Source organism: Pyrus communis, chromosome 2 (genome assembly GCF_041283825.1).
Source record: "Pyrus communis isolate YQ-2024b chromosome 2, ASM4128382v1, whole genome shotgun sequence".
NCBI lineage: Eukaryota > Viridiplantae > Streptophyta > Magnoliopsida > Rosales > Rosaceae > Pyrus > Pyrus communis.
The window spans coordinates 5965780-5990898 of record NC_142566.1 but is presented as its reverse complement, the minus strand read 5'-3'; the positions used below and the strand labels follow the sequence as shown (position 1 = coordinate 5990898).

The 25119-nt window shown below is 35.8% G+C and overlaps 2 protein-coding genes, 1 long non-coding RNA gene and 1 pseudogene across 4 annotated transcripts; 2 read left to right on the top strand and 2 right to left on the bottom strand.

The window, feature by feature from the left end:
- Window positions 1–205: 205 nt before the first annotated feature.
- Window positions 206–2644, top strand: LOC137747975 (transcription factor bHLH91-like). The gene is made up of 3 exons (XM_088683290.1): window positions 206–1461; window positions 1670–2101; window positions 2294–2644. The coding sequence occupies exons 1-3, from the start codon at window positions 463–465 to the stop codon at window positions 2399–2401; spliced, it is 1539 nt and encodes a 512-aa protein (XP_088539416.1). The 5' UTR covers window positions 206–462; the 3' UTR covers window positions 2402–2644.
- Window positions 2645–4555: 1911 nt separating this feature from the next.
- On the bottom strand, window positions 4556–5630 carry LOC137747976 (pentatricopeptide repeat-containing protein At1g08070, chloroplastic pseudogene; annotated as a pseudogene).
- Window positions 5631–6696: 1066 nt separating this feature from the next.
- On the bottom strand, window positions 6697–13536 carry LOC137747318 (glucosamine inositolphosphorylceramide transferase 1). Of its 2 annotated transcripts, none has more exons than XM_088683281.1 (4): window positions 12907–13536; window positions 12463–12597; window positions 8789–8956; window positions 6697–8544 (listed from the first exon to the last, which is right to left on the bottom strand). In XM_088683281.1, the coding sequence occupies exons 1-4, from the start codon at window positions 13249–13251 to the stop codon at window positions 6862–6864; spliced, it is 2331 nt and encodes a 776-aa protein (XP_088539407.1). In that variant the 5' UTR covers window positions 13252–13536; the 3' UTR covers window positions 6697–6861. The 2 variants fall into 2 exon arrangements, with proteins under 2 accessions (XP_088539407.1, XP_068343511.2); XM_068487410.2 differs by having other exon boundaries at window positions 12463–12585.
- Window positions 13537–20049: 6513 nt separating this feature from the next.
- Window positions 20050–21018, top strand: LOC148698417 (uncharacterized). The gene is made up of 2 exons (XR_015967052.1): window positions 20050–20206; window positions 20322–21018. It is a non-coding gene; the product is annotated as an uncharacterized LOC148698417 (long non-coding RNA).
- The last annotated feature ends 4101 nt before the right edge of the window (window positions 21019–25119 follow it).

Below are 25119 nucleotides of genomic sequence, written 5' to 3'. Positions count from 1 at the left end.
ATTTTTTTTAGAAGCATGGTCTACTTTTATTAATAGCAGTTGTTTTTAAAAAAAAAATTTGTTTTTTATGTTTTACCAAATACATTTAATGCTTCAGATTTTTTAATAAGCTATTTTTTATTGAAAGCACCCAATCTCAAACCAACTCTAAATTAATGAATTGAAAACACAATGATCAAAATAAAGTTTTAATTATAAACACAATGACCAAAAGATTTTTAACGCAATTGAAAAATCTCAGAGAAAAAGGAAGAGAGAGAGCACATAATGACAAAGAAACAATTCTGCCTTTCTCACTCCAGAGAGGAGAGAGGTTTGCAGTTTTAACCAGTCCTTTCTTTCTCCTACCAACACACACTCTCTCTCTCTCTCTCTCTCTTAAATTCCCTCTCTCTATCTTCCCCAGTTCTTGATTTTGTGAACAAATAAAGGAGGAGACACGGTTTTTTACCAAAACCAAAAATGTATCAAGACACAGTAGCATGCGACTTTGACCCAAACTCCATCCCTGAATCTGCAGCAGAGAGCGTGCTCGACCTCAACCCTCTTCCCCCACAACCACCGCCACAACAACCACCACAAGTTCTCATGCCTTCGTTAGACACCACCCACCACCACAACACCACCACCCCCGCCTTTGGTGTCGAAGCAAACATCAGACTCTCCATGGAAGAGCCTTCTTATCATCCTCACCATCACCAATATCATCATTCCTCCATGGAAATCGAGCTCCAAAACGAACTTGGGTTCAGTGTCGATAACTCATACACCACCAATACTGACCATAACAACAACATCAACAATTCCCATTTGGTGTCTTTTGAGCACCCAACAAATTGGGACACCACCAATATTCATGGCGTTCATGATCAGATGCAGCAACAATTCCCAGATGGTACTACTTCTGCTACTTGTACTCTATACCCACAACCACCTGACCTTCTCAACCTTTTCAGCTTACCCAGATGCTCCCCCTCCTCTCTTCTCCAAAACTCATCCATCACCTTCACAAATCCCCTCCCAAAAACCTCGAATTTTCCGAGCTCTTTTGGGCTCCTTGGAGACCTCCCCAGCGCGGTTGACACCCCACAGGGGACGCCTTCTTCCGTCCTCTATGACCCGCTTCTCCACTTGAACCTCCCTCCACAGCCGCCATTATTCAGGGAGTTGCTTCAGTCCCTGCCGCATGGGTACACCTTACCTGGCTCAGGAAACGGGTCGTTGTTCAGTAGCGGCGGCGATGACAGAGACGGAAGCGGAGGAGGAGTTCTGTATGACCCAGATGGGAGTCTTGGGAGGCAGTTTGATAGCGGAGTTTTGAAGTTCTCAAGAGATATGGCTTCTAATGGGATAGGAAGAGATCTCAAAAGGACCAAACACTTTGCTACCGAGCGCCAAAGGAGACAGCAATTGAATGGCAAGTTCGATATCTTGAAGAATTTGGTTCCAAACCCAACAAAGGTACGCACATAAAATTCACAAATTTCACATCCACTGTATCATTGATCAAAGACGTAACGACCAAAAATCCCGGTGCATAGGATACTCCGAACCATACTAGAAAATGCATATCGGTTGTTTTGCAGTTCCTAATTTTTTATGTGTTTTGTTTTCAATAATAATCATACTTTTGCTTAACTTCTTTTTCTGGGGTCAATTAATTGGAAAGAATGATAGAGCATCAATTGTGGGAGATGCAATTGAATACATAAACGAGCTTCTGAGGACAGTGGAAGAGCTTAAACTGCTGGTCGAGAAGAAAAGGTGTGGGAGAGAACGGATCAAGGGGCACAAGACTGAGCGTGATGGCGCTGCCGCCGCTGCAGATGACGAGAGCTGCAACATTCAGCCGCTTGGTGAGCCTCATGACCAGTCCTACAACAATGGCTCTCTGCGGAGCTCGTGGCTGCAAAGGAAATCCAAAGACACCGAGGTTGATATCCGCATTATCGACGATGAAGTTACCATTAAACTGGTGCAGAGGAAGAAGATCAACCTGTTGTTGTTTGTGTCCAGGCTTCTGGATGAGCTGCAGCTTGATCTTCATCATGTTGCTGGTGGCCACATTGGCAATTCCTACAGCTTCTTCTTCAATACCAAGGTTTGTTTTTCTTTCTTTTATGAGATCAATTCAAACCTCGTTAACAAGGATCAAGAACGTACGTAGTACAAACATGTCAAACGTAATCTAATAAGTTACACACATCGAAAAAAACAACACGATTTCACGATTAGTTTCACTTGGTTCAATTTTGGTTTTTAATTAATTAGGGTTTCGGTTTGAATTATGCAGATGTATGAAGGGTCTTGTTTGTATGCAAGTGCAATAGCTGGGAAGCTCATTGAGGTTCTGGACGGACAATATGCAGCGGCAGTTCTTCCACCTACCAACAGTTATTAGGAAGGAGGCATGAAATGAACCTGCATGCTTGGACTGGATTAATACCAATCAACTCTTTTAAAAGAGTAACTTTTTCTTGTGCTGGTTTTACTTTTACTATTTGCTGAATGGTAAACTTGGTGTGACAAAATTCTTGGATTTAAGAGTAAATTTTTATGGTTAGTCACTTTACTCATGTTAAAAGGTAACTAAGTGTTGCTGAAAAACTATCTATAGATGTAATAATAATGTCAATTTTTAATCTCTCCCTTTTTCGTCATGTCGCATATTAAATGAGAATAAAGATAAACATAAAAAGTATATACTTTTTAAATTACGTGACATTTCAAGTGATGAGATTGTGTACTTATTTTAAGAACACTCCCTACACTTATATGTCTCATCATATGTGGCTTGAATTGTTTTATGTTTCGAAGTTTTATGTGTGCAAATATTGAAGGATGAAATCCAACGCATTACCTGACTACACAATGACTAGTTGTGCTCGCGAATCCTTAAACGTTTAATCAAGGCATAAATACAATGTCAAAAGGGTAATATTAGGAAGACCAAATTTTTTTAAACTAAATTGCAAACCAAATGATGTGTCACCAATAAGAAACAAACACGTTAATCGACACTTAATTAATAATCCAATCATCTACAACCACATCATTTAGTTTGCAAATTTGGTTTAAAAAATATGGTATCCCTAACATTACTCATGTCAAAATTCCTACCGTTAGGGTACTAAATTGTTGATGTCACATAGGTCATTGTTCATATCAATTTAAGTATCTATCTAGAAGCTAGGTTAAGGTTTTCAACATCAAATAAAAATAACCTAGAATCCTCGGGTGTGGGATTACTTGCCTAGAGGTGGGGAGCACTACTACTGTTTGCAGGAAAAGCTTCTCAGTAGCGTTCTTATTTAGTATTACCTAAAAATCTAAAAACGAAATAGTTACAAAATGAGTTTTAAGATATCGCTGTTTCGTGTTTGTCTACCACCGTAGATAGTAGACACTCCTCCAAGAACCCAAACACGGTATAACAGACGCTTATGACATGATTTCCTAGATTATTTTAATAAGTGGATGTTTGTTAATTGATATATTATTATGGCTTCCAAAGCTTATGGCAGTTGGCAAAACTGTCGGATAAATTAAATTAATAATAATAATAATGGCCGAATTAGGGCAATTCTACAGGCACCAAACTGTACTCTTTGTAGGAGGCAAACTAATTGTGTGGTTCCATCCACAATTGCCCTCTGCCTTCTTCAACTGTCTTCTCTTTGGCAACTGGGATATGCATGCACGTCATCCAACAATATAAACCCAATGAAATTGGGCCCTTTCTTGCCTGTGGAAAAACTTACGCTGATGAACGTTCGTTTCGGAGCAAATTTGGGAGGGCCAGAATCACTTATGGGAATGAGCACCTCTCGTGTGCTTTACCCCACTCCCAAACGGGTCCTTATTCAACTATGTTTGTGTCATATGATTGTTTCGTGCATTATTTTGCCATATCTAGTTACAAGGAAGCGGCAATTTTTCATTGAGATATATAAGATTGGAGATGATTTTCACTTGCCATTTTTAGCTTTTGACACACATTTATGTATTTTTTGTCATCGGATTGAATAAATCAAACGGAATTTTTGACAAAAAAAAAAAATCAAACAGAATCAACAGACTAAAAAATGACGTATAAGAAGCTAAAAAGGGCGGACGTTTGTCATTTCCTTCTATATTGAAATCAATTCCCATTACCATAAATTCATTAAACTTTATATTCCGGATATAGCTTTCAACAAAGTTCCAGTGTTCTTTAGCTATGGATACCACAAGGACTTGGAAGCAATATCTTAAGCACTAGATGGATGGTATTGTTATGTGTTTGATGCTTTAACCCCCAAGTGCAAAATTTGGAAAACTTGGATGTTGAGAAGAGTGCTTTCTTTTTTTTCACAAACAATATTATCTACACTAATAATGTTGAGAAAAGTGTTAGAAAACAGGATAAAATCGGAACACAAATTTGTTATGTGATGACGTGCATAGAAAACAAAAATGCAGTTTGTGCCTGAACAAAACATAGATCCTAGAACAGCACAATGGACTGATTTACGAAAAATGCAGCACACTATGTGAAATTAAGTGATACCAGTACTGAAACAATTTTGTGAGGATTATGAAGTATAGTTGATAGTTTACAAGATGATCTTTACATGAATTACTCAGTAGGTTTACATGAATTACCTCTCAGAAGATGCAATAGCTCCTGAAAAGCCCATGATTTTGAACCACGGGACCAAATTGATCAAGCCATCCGCAATGTGCCAAACTTCGAACACTTGTTCCTCTCAGTTATGCGTCGATCATCAAAAGAATGAGGTTCAGTGTGCCAAAAGCTCGTGGTTCTTTACGTGGCTCATAATCTCTTCCAGCAATTTGTATATGCCTTTGCTTGTTTTATGTGATTTGTCACCCTCTTTGAATTCATGAACAATACCATCAAGCTCGATTGAACTACACCAGGGAGTTTTCTTCACGTTCTTTCCCTTCATCGCCCATCTCAACTTCACTGCATCCCTCCATCAATTTGCGGAGGAATGAATATTTGACATGAGCACATGTGCGCCATCTCTCTCGCGCTCTACCTTCACTAGTTCCTTCATCACACTTTCAGCAAGCTCTACTTTTCCATGGATCCTACAGGCCCCAAAAGGGCGCCCCAAACAAAGGCATCAGGCTCAGTTGGCATGTTTTCAACAAACTCCTCGGCCTCGTTTATTAACCCGGCACGGCCTAATAGGTCAACTGTGCAGCCATAATGCTCCGTCTGAGGTCTGAGCTTGTACACGCTTGACATCTCCCTAAAATACCTCTGATCCTCTGCGACAAGTCCTCCATGACTACATGCTGCAAGGACTCCAATATATGTCACCTCATCTGGTTCAAGACCCCTTTTTTGCATCCCTCGAAACACGTACAACGCCTCCTTAAATTTCCCTTGATGTGCCAAACCCGATATCATCGAATTCCAGAAAACCACATTTCTCACAGGCATCTCATTGAAAACTTGCAAGGTCGGCATCCCCACACTTCAAGTACATATCGACCAACGCATTGCCTATAAAAACATATCGGCATACCCCATTTTAATAAATGTATCCACCGATCTTCCTACTCAAGCTCAAGTCTCCCAGTTTAGAGCAAGCAGAGAGAACGATGACCGACGTCATCTCATCCGCCCTCCTTTCAGCATCACACATATCGAAAAACACCTCAACGCCTTCTCTCGGAAACCCCATTTTAACATAACCCTGAATAAGCATAGTCCACAAAACCAAGTCCCTCAGAGGACTTTCATCAAACACCATGCGGACACATTTCATAACCCCACAAACAGCATAACCCCTCTAAGAGTGTTATCGACGTACACATTGGACAAAACTAGCCGATCTTCTAGCGTAGGTGTGAATCTGCTACCCCTCTCTCAATGCGTAGGTGTGAATCTGCTACCCCTCTCTCAATGCATGCGACTGCGCGCAAGCTCTGAGAACGAAGGGGGTATATAATTTTACGGATTTAGTATACTGGCGTTCAAAGAGCAGATATAACCGTCAATTGGTGATAGTACCAAGTACTATATACATCTTTCCATTAAGATAAATATTTTACTTCCCATTAAATTGGAAGAGTTTTGGACTCATGATTTGGTCGGACAGTTTCATTTATATTTCGTAACTATATCACAACCATGGTACATCAATGCCATTTATAGAAAAAGACAATAATGCCCTTTTTAGGGAAAAAACCATAAAGGTCAGGATAATTGAGATTTTTCATGCAACGGGAATGATACTGTGATGGTATTTCAAGTCAATTAACGTCGTCTCCAAAAATTAACTTGAAATACATTTATGGCGGTTAAGTTTCTCTCCTATCTTACACAACGTACTCAATTATAGTAATCAACCACATTATACAAACAAGCACCATTATACAATTTCCCTTGATGCTCCAGACCCCTCCACCCAAATTTGTACACACTGCTTATCCCGTTATCCGATTAAACACAAAGCAGTTCACCTTTTTCATGATTCATTCCGGCAATATGCAATCAAAGTATTTGGCAAAACATCATCTCTCAAAGTAGTTTTACCCACATGTAACGCAGTAACGTCACAATGCAAACTTTTCCCCGCGCAGAGGCCATGGGACGTCCAAAATCAAGACGATAAACACACATACTAGATCAATTTCTAGCAAGACATCCAAAAAACACAAAAACAATGCACATCTTACTAATCAAAATTCAAATCTATTGATAACTAAATTCCCCGACAAGAAATTCACAGGGGAGGGGGAGGAGAAGGAGCATAAAAAGGAATTACTAGAAGTTTACTAAAGGATGAGACAAGGATTAACAAATTCAGGAGTTGTAAGCGACTAGCGACCATACCTCCCTCGCTATACGTCCCAACCATCCTTCCGCCCATTGAATTTCCACTTGCGCCCGGCCAAACTTCCGTACATCTCAGAAAATTTCAGGAGGCAGTTGCTCCTTATATGGTAGTGAACTTTGGTATTTCGGCTTATTGCAGCACCAGATAATTTTGATGTATCTATTGCCCATGCTGGTCTCACATACTCCACATTCTTGGATTCACTAGCATTTGCATACAAGTAATTCAGCAGCACGTCCTCGCAGTTGAAATATTTGTCTACCAATTCCCTTGCTTGGCTAGCTTCTTTTCCCCAATACCTCTCGAAAGCTACTTGACTATCAATGAAAGCTGCCCCCGTGAGAATCATGTTATATCCTTTATGGGTCCGGGCATATTTCTCACCTCGATACTTCAACGGGCTCCCATCAATCAGTCGGGGGTAGAAACCCACAATACGGTCTGGGTATTGACGCCATATCCTGAATCCCCGCTCAACATCATTGCAAGTCATCATAATGTCGTCATCAAGCTCCAGAACTGCTCGGGTCTTTATCAAAGAATCCAACTTGAAGCGATTATTCAGTGAGTTTTGTTTCTCTAATCTGATCCTGACTGGCACTGTGGAGTCAAAATCGCTAACTTTAGGTGGTATTCCTTTGTTCCACACCACAACAATTTCTCGCACTGAGGAACATCTGGAATAATGTTTAACATACATTTTCAAATTCCAGAGACGAGCATCATAGGTCATTGTTAATAAGGTGAACTGCGAGTAGTGACCTTTCCATTGGTAAGCTTCTTCTGCACCGCTACCACCATAGATACATTTAACCCCTGTGCACATAGCCGCAACTCCAAATGCCAAAATTATAGCAAGAACCAGTCTTCCAGCACAGGTACTAGGTTTAATCCTACCTCTGAGGAATGAAACTCCTCTGTTCATGCGGCTGCAAAACCGTCTCACTTTGGCTGAAAACAAATGTGACCTTTCCCAGGCCAAGAACGCATCACTCCGCTTCCCGGAGTTGTGAGTGCACCAATTGAGAGGAATCATGCACTTCACAGCTCCAAGTAGAACACCCAGCAATATAATGAGTACAGCAACAACGGCAACTGAAGCACTACCAAAAATAAACCTCCGAACTGAATCCCCAGATGGTACCCGGTCTCCATCCATCACTCCAACCCACTCACCAGTATTTATTTGCTGCACATCTAGATGATGATAGCGAGCACCATTCCAAGCATTGCGACCCTTACTTGGCTCTATCAAGCCCAAGGGAACTTCAACTTCTTTGTAATCATCTTTGGTAAGAACTTCCACCTTAAAGGTGCGCACTCTTCTCCCATATGTTTCACCGCAGTCTTGACCAACACGATAAAGATTTCCGTTGTAGAAAAATGGTCTGCCTCCATTTCGAGCCCCAAAGCTTTTGTCGCCATTATATATAGGATTCTTCTTGTGTGGTTTCCAAGGACCAAGAGGGGAGCTGCTATACCAGATTTCCAATTGTCCATTCTTTGTGGTGCCAAATCCAGTGTTATCTGAACCAAACAACCAATACGCTCCATTATAATTGATTATGAAAGAATCAACAAGAGGCTTTTTCATGATCACTTTCTCCAGAGTCCATTGCAATGGAAAATTGAGTGCTCGGTACAGACGAAGTTCCCCTTTCATGCTACTCTCAGGCATCATATATATCTGTGAGAAACGATAAGAAAGAAGTTATACAACAGATATCAAATTTACCCCAGAAAATTAGGTGATAGGTGCTTTTTTTTTTTTTTTTTTTTCCTGCAATCAATGTGTCCTGTTAAGCTGCAACTTGGCCAAAGATGCATCGAACAATTGTTTAGAAATAATTTGTTACAGTTATTTTCTTTCATTCACGCTGGTGATGGGATCTATTGGACCGGTGTGCACGTAAAAAGAAATGCATTCTTACTTGGCCAAGGTAGTTGAAGACAAACGGGTAAGAGAGATGCCACTCTTCATCCAAGGCAGTGCCCAATTGCTGCCATGTTGCTCCCTTATCAATACTTTTTGAGACTCCAATATCTCCTTGCAAAGTGATTGAATTCTTGGTTTCATAGAACAAGTAAAAAGCATCTCCCTGAAACAAGAAGCAGAGATGTTGAGTAGAATGAACCAAGTAATTCTAAAAACACTGCTACCAGTCCCAAAAGGTCCATGAGCTGGGAGAATCATAGTACAGCTGAATTTAAAAAAAAAATATATATATATATATATATATATAAATAAAAATAAATAAATAAATAAAAACAGAGACAAGGATTCCGGATTTTTGTAAACAACTTGGTCAGCATAATACCAGTTCTTGCCCAAAAGGAAAAAATTGAAAATTGTTAAAACTCGTCGAATAACTTCTGATTTTTGTTCTGGAAGTAATTTTTCCCCACTGGATGACGAGGGAAGGGAGGAGGGCCTGTCTTAAAAAATATATTTCTGTCCTTCATGGTGACAAACAATGAACCAAGCGCAATGGTGTTCTAGGATTCATGTAGCCGACCCCACTTAGTGGGAAAAGGCTTTGTTGTTGTTGTCGTTGTTGTGTATGGTGACAGACAATCACATACTGGTCAAATTGAAAAGATGTAAAACAGCAGTAAATAAAATGGTAATTTTCCTTTTTATCAAAGCCAAACAATAAAAAATTACCCTTTTTCATCAAGGAAATCGTTTTTCTTGGAAGATTTTTCACCCAAAGCAAATGGATCCTTGACTTAAGTTTGAAAATATAAAGGCCTGTTTGGTACTCTACTTGAATCCAACTTTTTAAACTCAAAAACAATTTTCAAGTTTTAGGCCTTAAAAACTTGTTTGGTAGGACTACTTTCAAAAACTGGACTCAAGACTAACTCAAAAATATAGTCTATTCTCTAAAAACATAAAAAGTGAGTTTTTAAACTTAAACTCACTCCTTTCTTTTCTCTCCCTTCTCCCCTCACTCCAAATCTATCTCTCTTTTCTTCTCTCTTTTTTTTTTTTTTTACCTTTTTCGTCTCTCCTCCAATCCGCTCTCTTCATTCTCTCGGTTCTTTCTCTCACTCCTCTTCCTCTCTATCTCGTCCAATCCTCTCTCTTCTTTCTCTTTCCTTCAATTATCTCTTACTTTCCTTCCTCCTCTCTCCTCTTTATCCCTCTCCTGCGACCCCCCCTCTTTTTAGACCTCTTTGACTAGTTTAAGTCGTAAGATTTAAAAATTTTAAATCGCAAACCAATCAAATTTTTTAGTCTCAAAAAAAATTGTTTTCCAGAAATGTTTTGAGAAATGATAAAAATTTTCAAATAGGATACCAAACAAGCCCTAAGGGATCAAACACAAATTAATTACAATGAAAAAATATACTTGACAACTTATAATGGCTGTCCCTTTCAGGGCAACTACACTCTAAGTAGACAACGACATCATGACAATTTTAGTAAGTGGTGGTCCCGGGCAAAGCACTGTCGGAATACAAACAGGGTCTTATATTTTTCAAGTTACTTGAATGTACCAATATCCAATATGATCAGCACCCAGTAAAGTCAGGTGATACCAATATCAAAACAATCTATTAATAAAATGACAAAAGGCAAGTCTTTTTCGCCACAAGAACAATACAGCAAAGAAAAGGAACACCATGTTAGCAACAAAGAGGGACTCTCTTACTACCATTTGGATCCTTTTCAAAATCATGTTTTGCTAGAGAAAGAGGAATCAACCAATCACACCCATAGCACAACGTCAAATGGTGTATGAATGAAGTTTGAAATTATATGACCCATCAATAACCACATCAACCACATCCATCATGCACTTAATGTCCACCACATACCTCTCCTTACTACAACCTGGCTCCATGACACCAACAGATTGAGCCAAGTTTTTAAAAGACAATAAGTGCTAGTCGGGCAGCGGGCTGGGCCCTAGCGCCTAGGCGGCGCCTAAGCGGGCGCCTAGGCGGACTAGGCGGATTTAAGTAAATCTATCATATTTCGTTTAAATAAGTGTGCTTATACTTAAAATATATATAATTTCATCATAAACTACAAAATAGAATGCAATATATTATATAGTATTGGAACATAATGAAAACATGTGAAATAAGAATATCGGTGCTTTCAGAGATGAGAAGAATTATCAGTTTCACATTGAGCACAGAGATGACAAAGAATATCGGTGCTTTCAGAAGATTGAATCTGACAAGAATTATCATTCTACATTAAGTGCGTATGAGTTATGACACAAGAAATACAGGAAGACAAATGTTAACCGAACAGTAGCCAGCATCCAACAATGGGGTGTTTTGACCAAAAGCAGTAGTATTCGCAATGTTCAATAAAATTGCAACCAGCCAGCAATTAGAAAAGGGGAGATGCTTAATATATTCACAGAGACTTAGCACATGAAGATGATTCCAGCAGACAAGTAATAGATCTTAAGTATTCAAGACAAGGATACATTCTCAAAATCTCTATTTCTCAATTTTTTACAAAAGGCGTAATCAGAGAAGTATCAGTTTCCCAAAAAATCATTGCCATATAGCAACATAGTCATAGTATCTTGTGTTGTAATGTAAACTATTACCAATTTTCGGATGGTATATTTAAATCCAACACAAAGGAAACCTCCAAGGCTCCTATCATAAGGGCCACAAAAACTTAAAGTCATCACTAGGCTTTTGAAGCATATTGGATAAACTTCAAACGCAAAACACAGAAACTTCTAGTATAGAGAATAACTACAGAAAATTTATGGCATCCATTATGGTTAATGTCTGAAGTGAAAATACTCATAAGAATTAGATTATTGTAAGGTAAGCAAAATCAATTGAAAATGATAAGGCACAAGATCGAAACATTCACTAGTTCACGGTCACCATCATGTCCATGCTTTCCAAATGCATATAAGTTACCTACTGAAGCATTAATACAGGTTCATTTTCTCAACCGAGAACCAATAAAAATCTTTTTCAATTACTATCAGCCACACAGGGTGTAATGCTCCAGAACTCCCTAATTCCATATTGACAAACAAAATTAGAAGGCCTACAATCAACGTTCGTCAGAACAGCGAGGTAAGGCATAACTCAAAATAATCTGGATTGCCTCTGTCACAATCATGGGCTTCAGAGATGTTAATGCAAAATAATCAAATGAATGCACAACCTAACAATTCAAACTCCATCAACATCACTAATGTCTTTACAAAACGATATCATCTGCTCGCTTAAACTTGTTATCGCTGTTGCTACAAACATGAGAAGAAAAAGTATTGTTGAAACCTTACAACTTAAGTGTACCAAATCCCTATTCCAGCCCTCTACCTTGGACCCAAGGAAAATTGGTTATAACTTGGACCCTACCATATCCATTTAAGCTCTAAGCATGAAATCATTTAATCCTCAGAGTTTTATGAGAAACACGGCCTAAATACACTGCAGTAACCATCACTCAATGTGTAAAATATACAAGCTCACGAAATTTCAAGTTCTGGACAATATTGTACAGTAGATTGGTCTTCGAATTCTACATATCAGTACCAAATTGACATGCGATCAATCATACATTAGAACTGTATAAAAAACCAAAATATTTGAAGGGCAGAGCTAATACCTGGACATAAAGGAAAGGATCAGCAACAAAATTACTTGGGAAACCAGCATCAGAAACAGAAGAACAAGTCACAACAGGGTTTGCCACGGGCCAAGCTGCAGTTTTGTCCCTCCATACATCCATCTGCACCAAAATCTAACCCAGTTTCAAAATTCAAATCTCCAAAAATCCATAATTTAACAAAATATTTGAAAAAACAAAAACAAACTAAAATTAAGATAAAAGAGTTTGCGTGAAGAACTTTTCCTCCCAGAACTAAAAAAATTTAAATAATTTAATACTCAGGAAAAACCCACACTTCCAGCAAGGCCAATTCATAGAAGACCAAATTGAAACTTCCAAGCCAAACCCACATAACCCAAAACCAAACTAAAATTTAAATATTAAAAAATAATCAAAATATACACACCCCATACAGTTAAAAAGAAAAAGAAGAAATCTTACAGCTTCAATGGGCTTGAGGGAAAAAGGAGAGTCTCCGAAGAAAATACCAAGAGACCACGAACCTTCATTGTCCTCCTGACACCCAAGCATGGAGGGAGAGGCCAACGCCGCCGGAGCATAATACGGCGGGAAGGCGAACCAGACATAAACCGTGGCGAATAATCCGAACAACACAAAGCACCCCAAGAAGAACACCAACCCCGACGAGATCAGACACCTCGACCTGCACCTGCGCTTCACGCTCATGTTGCAGCAGGTGCCACCGCTACTACCCCCACCATTCGCACAACCACTTCCCACAGCACCGCCGCCACCGCCGCCGCCCGAGGCCAGACTCAAACCCATTTTTTCCCAGAACCACACCAGACGCGAACGCAGGATGGGGTGCACCGCCGCAGGAAGAACGCCGTAACAACCGCCACCGGCATTTGGGTTTGGTTAATTGTCTGATTAGTAAGCGAGTTTTTACGTGACGATTGGAATTTTGACGTCCTGGGTTTTGGAAAAATGAAAAAGCTGACGGGGCGAGACAGAGATTTACTTTCGAGAATTAAATTGTTTTTTCCACAACTTTTTTGACTTGGTGGTTTTATACAGAAAGCGTTTTAGAGGACAATGCGACACTGTGATGTGTTATGAGAGAAGAAGAGTCTGTTTATATAGAGCGGTCCGCCGGTCAAAACCTTTCTAAATTACTTTTTTTTTTTTTTCGAACGCAACCTTACTAAATTACTTTAGCGCGATGGTAGTATAAAATCCAACTTTACTCTTTTAAAAATATATATTAACTGTTCGAGAATTGTTATTGACATTTTAAAAGTATTTTAAATTTTCTATAATTAGAAGAAAAATACATATATTTATGAAATTTTTAGAGTGTTAATAACAATTCATATTTATTTTTGTTTTTTAATTCTTGCATCAAAACAAAAATTTCTCCTTTTTTTTTAATTATGATGGTGTTTCCAAAATGGACAGCTCTTGTGGAAGTTTGTGACAGCCCGTTTCGGAATTTTCAAACCGTAAGTGTGAAAGGACGATTTTGCCCCTAGTATGATTTTTCGTTGTGTGGTTTTTTTTGGATTGTTGTTGGCTGGTTGTGGACCACACACATTTTCCCACACACACCCTCACCTTTTCGTGCCCTGCACCCTGTCCCGAGCCATTTCCCTCTCCCATTTCCTATCCCATTTGTACGGACATACCCCAAAACCCTCCAAATATTCATAGATCGAGGAAACAAAGTACATATTCATGCTCGTGAGGTCCGTAGAAGTTCAACCATACCCATTTCAGGTAAGGATACCTTCGTTTTCACGTCGAACTCGGGATACCCGATTTTTGTCACTATTCATGCACACGTTAATTCTTGTGTTTTTGGGAATTTCAAGCTTGTAGGAAGCTTGGTGAGGTCCTTAGGAGGCTCGGGGTGGTTCGTTTGAAGGTTTTGGACGTCGGGATCGTGAGTTACAAGGTTGGCCGGAGTTGGTGGTGTTTTCCCGGCGAGATCCCGTGTGTTTTAGCACTTGAAAGCGGTATGAATTTGTTCCTCTCGTTGTAAACTTCATTTTGGTACCAATTTTGTGAAATTTGGTTGAAAAACGAAGAAGATATGAAGATTTGAAGTTTTCATGATTTTCCACCGCCGGAGCCTCGCCGGAGAAGACGACGGAATATTCCGTCAGTTTGGACGGAATATTCCTAACGGCGTTGACGGAATTCGTTAAAGTTAACGGAATATTCCTAACAGCGTTAACTGACGCCGTCAGCGTGCCAGGCACGTGCCTGCGCGTGGCCGGCGCGTGCGACAGTGAAATTTTTTTCTAAATATATGGGAATGTTCCTGAGGTTGAGATCACGTTGGTGTATTCATACACCCCATTTGAGCATTGTTTGAGAAGTTATTTCATAAGGTTGGTTATGTGCTTTAAAATTAACGTTTTTGTAGTTGTTTCGCATATAGGTGAGACCTATCCCGAGGACGAGCGCTGTCACTCGAGGCAAGGGGGTTACGACCCTTCTACATACCAGTGAGTGGGCTTTTGGTTTTCCGTATATACCTATATACTTATGTTTTTCCCAGAAATTGATTTGAAACATTATACGTTATATGCCATGCCTATAGTTTGCTATTTATTTACGCATTATGAGTTGCATATGTTTATATATGTTTGGTGCTGCGGACGCTCAGGTAAGTGCTAGGTGAGTCATGATTTATGTGTATGTTCAGTAGTGACTTGAGATGTATAGAGAGAGCTCATAACCTGCACCCCCGGTGTTAGTGCTCCCGCCTAGATTTGGGCACAGTCTTTCACGTGATGTTCACCTCCCACACCACACGCTCATCTTGGATCCAAGTTAGGTGCACAGTCTTCTCGTATAGACCACTTTAGGTAGTTCCGACTCGTAGGTGACCCGTGATTATTCGCCCAGCCTTCACGTGATCGTGGCACTTAAGCATACTTATATTACACCTAGGCTTGTCGTACAGACCACTTTAGGTGGTTCCGACTCGTGTGCAGGTGTAGTTAGTGAGATGGAGATTTGAGCTCTAGATTCAGCCGTACAGGTCACGTGAGGTGACTCCGGCTGACAGATTACGTGGCATTGATTTGTTATTACCTGAGCACTTGCACTTTACTTCGAGGTTTTGACATGGCATATTTCGGAGCATGATTTATATATATGTATATTATATTTTCTAGGAAGTATACAGGTTTTACGGCGAGGGGTTAGAATTTTGTTTATGAAATGGTTTTTGAAAAGCTTTGTTTTTGCCCACTCACACCTTTGTTTTGCGCCCCTCCAGGTTCTAGTTGGCTAGCACGTTTGGTGGCTTCCCTGAGGATTTCCCCGGCATATCTGACAGACTATTACCAGTGTAGGACCACCTTCGGGTGTGCTTTTGTAGTGTCGTTTTCTCCCGGACTGCATTAGGTCTTCGTGCTCTGACTTTGTTTTCACACTTACGCTTGTACATGTATGTTATTACTTCGTGTAAAGCTGGATTTTATTTATTCGTACTATTTTTTTATTATTATTTTATTAGCTTCCGCACTGTGCACATGGTTACGTCACTTCCACGTGATGGCCAGCATACCCTGATCTCGATCGGGGTGTGTCAAGTTTGTTAACCTAAAGTTTACGATAAAACTTGTGTGGTGCAAATCTATCACTTTAACAATGTTGAGTGACATTATCACGGCAATCTTATCATGTGTTATGGCGGTTATGTCTTAAAAAATATATTATTTTTCTGATTATATTTCAAAATAACGTTAAAACTTGAAGCATAATTTTTGAAAAAAAAAAAAAAAACTAAAATGGTAAACACAAATCACAACCCCAATTCAACCTAACTCCATTACAATAAATTACTTTAGTGAGTGATGATCGTATAAATTACAACTTTAGTCTTTTAAAAAAATATATTACCTGTTCGGGAATTGTTATCGACATTTTAAAAGTACTTCAAATTTTCAATAATTAGAAGAAAAAAACATATATTTATGAAATTTTTAGAGTGTTATTAACAATTGATATTTGTTTTTGTTTTTTAATTATTGCATCAAAACAAAAATGTCTCTTTTTTTTTAATTATGTTGGTGTTTCCAAAAAGGATAGCTCTTGTGTCACATCCGGGATGTGACATCTTGTGGAAGTTGGTTAAGCTCAAGTTTACAATAAAACTTGTGTGGTTTTAGTCTATCACTTGACAATGCTGTTCGGGAATTGTTACCTGTTCGGGAATTGTTATCGACATTTTAAAAGTACTTCAAATTTTCAATAATTAGAAGAAAAAAGCATATATTTATGAAATTTTTAGAGTGTTAATAACAATTCTTATTTGTTTTTGTTTTTTAATTCTTGCATCAAAACAAAAATGTCTCTTTTTTTTTAATTTTATTGGTGTTTGCAAAATGGATAGCTCTTGTGGAACTTTGTGAAGCTCAAATTTACAATAAAACTTGTGTGGTGCTAATCTATCACTTGACAATGCTGAATGACATTATCACGGCAATCTTATCATGTATTATGACGGTTATGTCTTAAAAATTGTATTATTTTTCTAATTTTATTTCAAAATAATGTTAAAACTTGAAGCATAATTTTTGAAAAAAAAACACTAAAATGGTTAACACAAATCACAACCCCTGTTCAACCTAACTCCATCTACAAACCCTCTGATTAAATTACTTTAGTGAGTGATGACCGTATAAAATCCAACTTTACTCTTTTAAAAAAATATATTACCTTTTCTGGAATTGTTATTGACATTTTTAAAAGCACTTCAAAGTTTCTATAATTAGAAGAAAAAAGCATATATTTACCAAAATTTTTAGAGTGTTATTAACAATTGATATTTGTTTTTGTTTTTTAATTCTTGCATCAAAACAAAAATGTCTCTTTTTTTTTTTAATTATGTTGGTGTTTCCAAAATGGAAACCTTTTGTGTCACATCCCAGCCCGGGACTGGTATGTTACATCTTGTGGAAGTTGGTTAAGCTCAAGTTTATGATAAAACTTGTGTGGTTCTAATCTATCACTTGACAATGCTGAGTGACATTATGACGACAATTTTATCATGTGTTATGACGGTTATGTCTTAAAAATTGTATTGTTTTTCTAATTTTATTTCAAAATAACGTTAAAATTTGAGGCATAATTTTTGAAAAAAAACAAAAAACTAAGATGGTAAACACAAATCACGACCCCAGTTCAACCTAACTTCATTTAATAACCCGCTTATTAAATTACTTTAGTGAGTGATGATCGTACAAAATCCAAGTTTACTCTTTTAAAAAATATATATTACCTTTTCGGGAATTGTTATTGACATTTCAAAAGCAATTCAAATTTTCAATAATTAGAAGAAAAGAGCATATATTTATGAAATTTGTAGAGTGTTAATGACAATTCATATTTGTTTTTGTTTTTTAATTCTTGCATCAAAATAAAAATGTCTCTTTTTTATTTATTATGTTGGTGTTTCCAAAATGGACAGCTCTGGTGGAAGTTGGGTGAGCTTAAGTTTACAATAAAACTTGTGTGGTGCTAATCTATCACTTGATAATTTTGAGTGACATTATCCTGGCAATCTTATCATGTGGTTTGACGGTTATGTCTTAAAAATTATATTATTTTTCTAATTTTATTTCAAAATAACGTTAAAACTTGAAGCATAATTTTTGAAGAAAAAAAAAAACTAAGTTGGTAAACACAAATTACGACCCCAGTTCAACCTAACTTCACTTTAAAAAAAAAATATATATATATATATATATATATATATATATATATATATATATATATATATATATTACCCTATCGGGAATTGTTATTGACATTTTAAAGGCACTTCAAATTTTCTATAATTAGAAACAAAAAAGCATATATTTATGAAATTTTTAAAGTGTTAATAACAATTCATATTTGTTTTTGTTTTTTAATTCTTGCATCAAAACAAAAATGTCTCCTTTTTTTTTAATTTTGTTGGTGTTTGCAAAATGGATAGCTCTTGTGGAAGTTTTGAAGCTCAAATTTACGATAAAACTTGTGTCGTGCTAATTTATCACTTGACAATGATGAGTGACACTATCACGACAATCTTATCATGTGTTATGACGGTTATGTCTTAAAATTTGTATTATTTTTCTAATTTTATTTCAAAATAATGTTAAAACTTGAAGTATAATTTTTGAAAAAAAAAAAAAAAAAAACTAAGATGGTAAACACAGATCACGACCCTAGTTCAACCTAACTTCATTTAATAACCCACTTATTAAATTACTTTAGTCAGTGATGATTGTATAAAATCAAAGTTTACTCTTTTAAAAAATATATATTACCTTTTCGGGAATTGTTATTGACATTTCAAAAGCACTTCAAATTTTCTATAATTAGTAGAAAAGAGCATATATTTATGAAATTTGTAGAGTGTTAATAATAATTCATATTTGTTTTTGTTTATTAATTCTTGCATCAAAACAAAAATGTCTCTTTTTTATTTATTATGTTGGTGTTTCCAAAATGGACATCTCTGGTGGAAGTTGGGTAAGCTTAAGTTTACAATAAAACTTGTGTGGTGCTAATCTATCACTTGATAATTTTGAGTGACATTATCCTGGCAATCTTATCATGTGTTTTGACGGTTATGTCTTAAAAATTGTATTATTTTTCTAATTTTATTTCAAAATAACGTTATAACTTGAAGCATAATTTTTGAAAAAAAAGAAACTAAGATGGTAAACACAAATCACGACCCCACTTCAGCCTAACTTCTCCTTTAAAAAAATATATATATTGCCCTTTCGGGAATTGTTATTGACATTTTAAAGGCACTTCAAATTTTCTATAATTAGAAGAAAAAAGCATATATTTATGAAATTTTTAGAGTGTTAATAACAATTCTTATTTATTTTTGTTTTTTAATTCTTGCATCAAAACAAAAATGTCTCCTTTTTTTTAATTTTATTGGTGTTTGCAAAATGGATAGCTCTTGTGGAACTTGGTGAAGCTCAAATTTACGATAAAACTTGTGTGGTGCTAATCTATCACTTGACAATGCTGAGTGACATTATCACGGCAATCTTATCATGTATTATGACGGTTATGTCTTAAAAATTGTATTATTTTTCTAATTTTATTTCAAAATAATGTTAAAACTTCAAGCATAATATTTGAAAAAAAAACACTAAAACGGTAAACACAAATCACAACCCCTGTTCAACCTAACTTCATCTACAAACCCGCTGATTAAATTACTTTAGTGAGTGATGATCGTATAAAATCCAACTTTACTCTTTTAGAAAAATATATTACCTTTTCTAGAATTGTTATTGACATTTTTAAAAGCACTTCAAAGTTTCTATAATTAGAAGAAAAAAGCATATATTTACGAAATTTTTAGAGTGTTATTAACAATTGATATTTGTTTTTGTTTTTTAATTCTTGCATCAAAACAAAAATGTAACATCCCGTCCCAAATTTCATTTTAACGTACGTGTGAATTTACGATTTTACCCCCTAATTCGTTTTTATCACATTAGTGTTGTGTGGTGTGGTGTTGTAGGACCACACACACTCATACCCTTTCTTTTCTCCCGGGATTCCCTCCCTCTTTCCCTCACTTTCTGTCACTCTGTCTCTCTCTCTCTCTCTCCCCGAGTCCATCTTCTTCTTCTTCCTTCTGCAAACACACGGACACACATACAAACATACCCAAACCTTCACAAATCAAGAAACCAAGACCATCATCGTGTTCGTGGGGCTGAGAGGAGTCCAGTGGTACCATTTTCAGGTAAGGATATAGTTGTTTTCACGTCGATATCGCCATGTCCGTTTTAGTTACTGTTCATGCAAGATTAATCTAGATTGTTTTAGGAGATTCTAAGCTTGTAGATGTGTTTGTGAAGTTCCCAGGAGTTTGGGAGTAGTTCGTTGGACGAGTTTTGACGTCGGGAAGGCTAAGTTCGAAGTTGGCCGAACTTAGATCGTTGTTGCAGGTGAGATTCCATGGTTTTTAGGCCTCAAAACTTGTTGGGACATATTCTACTAGTTCTAGGGTTGATTTTGGTGCAAGAAACGTGGAAAAAGGTAGAAAAACAAGCGAGAAAATGTGAATTGCAGGTTTTCCGGCGACGGCCACGACGCCGGCGTCGGGGACTAATTGGAGAAGGAGACGGAATATTCCGTCAAAGTTGACGGAATATTCCTGACGCCGTTAACGGCATCTGGTTAGATTTAACGGAATATTCCGTTAGTTGACGGAATATTCCTGACGGCGTCTGTTGACACCGTCAGTGTGCAGTGCACGTGGCCGCACGTGGGGGGCGCGTAGGTCCGTGCCTAGGACGGCGCGTGGGGGCGCGTGCGGGGTCCAAAAATTATTTTAAAAATATGGGTGTGTCAAAAATGTCTCTTTTTTTTTTTTTAATTATGTTGGTGTTTCCAAAATGGACAGCTTTTGTGTCACATCCCAGCCCGGGACTGGGATGTGACATCTTGTGGAAGTTGGTTAAGCTCAAGTTTATGATAAAACTTGTGTGGTTCGAATCTAGCACTTGACGATGCTGAGTGACATTATGATGACAATTTTATCATGTGTTATGACGGTTATGTCTTAAAAATTGTCTTATTTTTCTAATTTTATTTCAAAATAACGTTAAAATTTGAGGCATAATTTTTGAAAAAAAAAAAAACTAAGATGGTAAACACAAATCACAACCCCAGTTCAACCTCACTTCATTTAATAACCCGCTTATTAAATTACTTTAGTGAGTGATGATCGTATAAAATCCAAGTTTACTCTTTTAAAAAATATATATTACCTTTTCGGGAATTGTTATTGACATTTCAAAAGCAATTCAAATTTTCTATAATTAGAAGAAAAGAGTATATATGTATGAAATTTGTAGAGTGTTAATAACAATTCATATTTGTTTTTGTTTTTTAATTCTTGCATCAAAACAAAAATGTCTCTTTCTTATTTATTATGTTGGTGTTTCCAAAATGGACAGCTCTGGTGGAAGTTGGGTGATGTTAAGTTTACAATAAAACTTGTGTGGTCCTAATCTATCACATGATAATTTTGAGTGACATTATTCTGGCAATCTTATCATGTGGTTTGACGGTTATGTTTTAAAAATTATATTATTTTTCTAATTTTATTTCAAAATAACGTTAAAACTTGAAGCATAATTTTTGAAAAAGAAAAAGAAAAACTACGATGGTAAACACAAATTACGAACCCAGTTCAACCTAACTTCTCTTTATATATATATATATATATATATATATATATATATATATATATTAACCTTTCGGGAATTGTTATTGACATTTTAAAGGCACTTCAAATTTTCTATAATTAGAAGAAAAAAAAGCATATATTTATCAAATTTTTATAGTGTTAATAACAATTCATATTTGTTTTTGTTGTTTAATTCTTGCATCAAAAGAAAAATGTCTTCTTTTTTTTTATTTTGTTGGTGTTTGCAAAATGGATAGCTCTTGTGGAAGTTCGTGAAGCTCAAATTTACGATAAAACTTGTGTGGTGCTAATCTATCACTTGACAATGCTGAGTGACATTATCACGGCAATCTTATCATGTATTATGACGGTTATGTCTTAAAAATTGTATTATTTTTCTAATTTTATTTCAAAATAATGTTAAAACTTCAAGCATAATATTTGAAAAAAAAACACTAAAACGGTAAACACAAATCACAACCCCTGTTCAACCTAACTTCATCTACAAACCCGCTGATTAAATTACTTTAGTGAGTGATGATCGTATAAAATCCAACTTTACTCTTTTAGAAAAATATATTACCTTTTCTAGAATTGTTATTGACATTTTTAAAAGCACTTCAAAGTTTCTATAATTAGAAGAAAAAAGCATATATTTACGAAATTTTTAGAGTGTTATTAACAATTGATATTTGTTTTTGTTTTTTAATTCTTGCATCAAAATAAAAATGTCTCTTTTTTTTTTTAATTATGTTGGTGTTTCCAAAATGGACAGCTTTTGTGTCACATCCCAGCCCGGGACTGGGATGTGACATCTTGTGGAAGTTGGTTAAGCTCAAGTTTATGATAAAACTTGTGTGGTTCTAATCTAGCACTTGACGATGCTGAGTGACATTATGACGACAATTTTATCCTGTGTTATGACGGTTATGTCTTAAAAATTGTCTTATTTTTCTAATTTTATTTCAAAATAACGTTAAAATTTGAGGCATAATTTTTGAAAAAAAAAAAAACTAAGATGGTAAACACAAATCACAACCCCAGTTCAACCTCACTTCATTTAATAACCCGCTTATTAAATTACTTTAGTGAGTGATGATCGTATAAAATCCAAGTTTACTCTTTTAAAAAATATATATTACCTTTTCGGGAATTGTTATTGACATTTCAAAAGCAATTCAAATTTTCTATAATTAGAAGAAAAGAGTATATATGTATGAAATTTGTAGAGTGTTAATAACAATTCATATTTGTTTTTGTTTTTTAATTCTTGCATCAAAACAAAAATGTCTCTTTCTTATTTATTATGTTGGTGTTTCCAAAATGGACAGCTCTGGTGGAAGTTGGGTGATGTTAAGTTTACAATAAAACTTGTGTGGTCCTAATCTATCACATGATAATTTTGAGTGACATTATTCTGGCAATCTTATCATGTGGTTTGACGGTTATGTTTTAAAAATTATATTATTTTTCTAATTTTATTTCAAAATAACGTTAAAACTTGAAGCATAATTTTTGAAAAAGAAAAAGAAAAACTACGATGGTAAACACAAATTACGAACCCAGTTCAACCTAACTTCTCTTTTTATATATATATATACATATATATATATATATATATATATTAACCTTTCGGGAATTGTTATTGACATTTTAAAGGCACTTCAAATTTTCTATAATTAGAAGAAAAAAAAGCATATATTTATCAAATTTTTATAGTGTTAATAATAATTCATATTTGTTTTTGTTGTTTAATTCTTGCATCAAAAGAAAAATGTCTTTTTTTTTTTTATTTTGTTGGTGTTTGCAAAATGGATAGCTCTTGTGGAAGTTCGTGAAGCTCAAATTTACGATAAAACTTGTGTGGTGCTAATCTATCACTTGACAATGCTGAGTGACATTATCACGGCAATCTTATCATGTATTATGACGGTTATGTCTTAAAAATTGTATTATTTTTCTAATTTTATTTCAAAATAATGTTAAAACTTCAAGCATAATATTTGAAAAAAAAACACTAAAACGGTAAACACAAATCACAACCCCTGTTCAACCTAACTTCATCTACAAACCCGCTGATTAAATTACTTTAGCGAGTGATGATCGTATAAAATCCAACTTTACTCTTTTAGAAAAATATATTACCTTTTCTAGAATTGTTATTGACATTTTTAAAAGCACTTCAAAGTTTCTATAATTAGAAGAAAAAAGCATATATTTACGAAATTTTTAGAGTGTTATTAACAATTGATATTTGTTTTTGTTTTTTAATTCTTGCATCAAAATAAAAATGTCTCTTTTTTTTTTTTAATTATGTTGGTGTTTCCAAAATGGACAGCTTTTGTGTCACATCCCAGCCCGGGACTGGGATGTGACATCTTGTGGAAGTTGGTTAAGCTCAAGTTTATGATAAAACTTGTGTGGTTCTAATCTAACACTTGACGATGCTGAGTGACATTATGACGACAATTTTATCATGTGTTATGACGGTTATGTCTTAAAAATTGTCTTATTTTTCTAATTTTATTTCAAAATAACGTTAAAATTTGAGGCATAATTTTTGAAAAAAAAAAAAACTAAGATGGTAAACACAAATCACAACCCCAGTTCAACCTCACTTCATTTAATAACCCGCTTATTAAATTACTTTAGTGAGTGATGATCGTATAAAATCCAAGTTTACTCTTTTAAAAAATATATATTACCTTTTCGGGAATTGTTATTGACATTTCAAAAGCAATTCAAATTTTCTATAATTAGAAGAAAAGAGTATATATGTATGAAATTTGTAGAATGTTAATAACAATTCATATTTGTTTTTGTTTTTTAATTCTTGCATCAAAACAAAAATGTCTCTTTCTTATTTATTATGTTGGTGTTTCCAAAATGGACAGCTCTGGTGGAAGTTGGGTGATGTTAAGTTTACAATAAAACTTGTGTGGTCCTAATCTATCACATGATAATTTTGAGTGACATTATTCTGGCAATCTTATCATGTGGTTTGACGGTTATGTTTTAAAAATTATATTATTTTTCTAATTTTATTTCAAAATAACGTTAAAACTTGAAGCATAATTTTTGAAAAAGAAAAAGAAAAACTACGATGGTAAACACAAATTACGACCGCAGTTCAACCTAACTTCTCTTTATATATATATATTAACCTTTCGGGAATTGTTATTGACATTTTAAAGGCACTTCAAATTTTCTATAATTAGAAGAAAAAAAAGCATATATTTATCAAATTTTTATAGTGTTAATAACAATTCATATTTGTTTTTGTTGTTTAATTCTTGCATTAAAAGAAAAATGTCTTCTTTTTTTTTATTTTGTTGGTGTTTGCAAAATGGATAGCTCTTGTGGAAGTTCGTGAAGCTCAAATTTACGATAAAACTTGTGTGGTGCTAATCTATCACTTGACAATGCTGAGTGACATTATCACGGCAATCTTATCATGTATT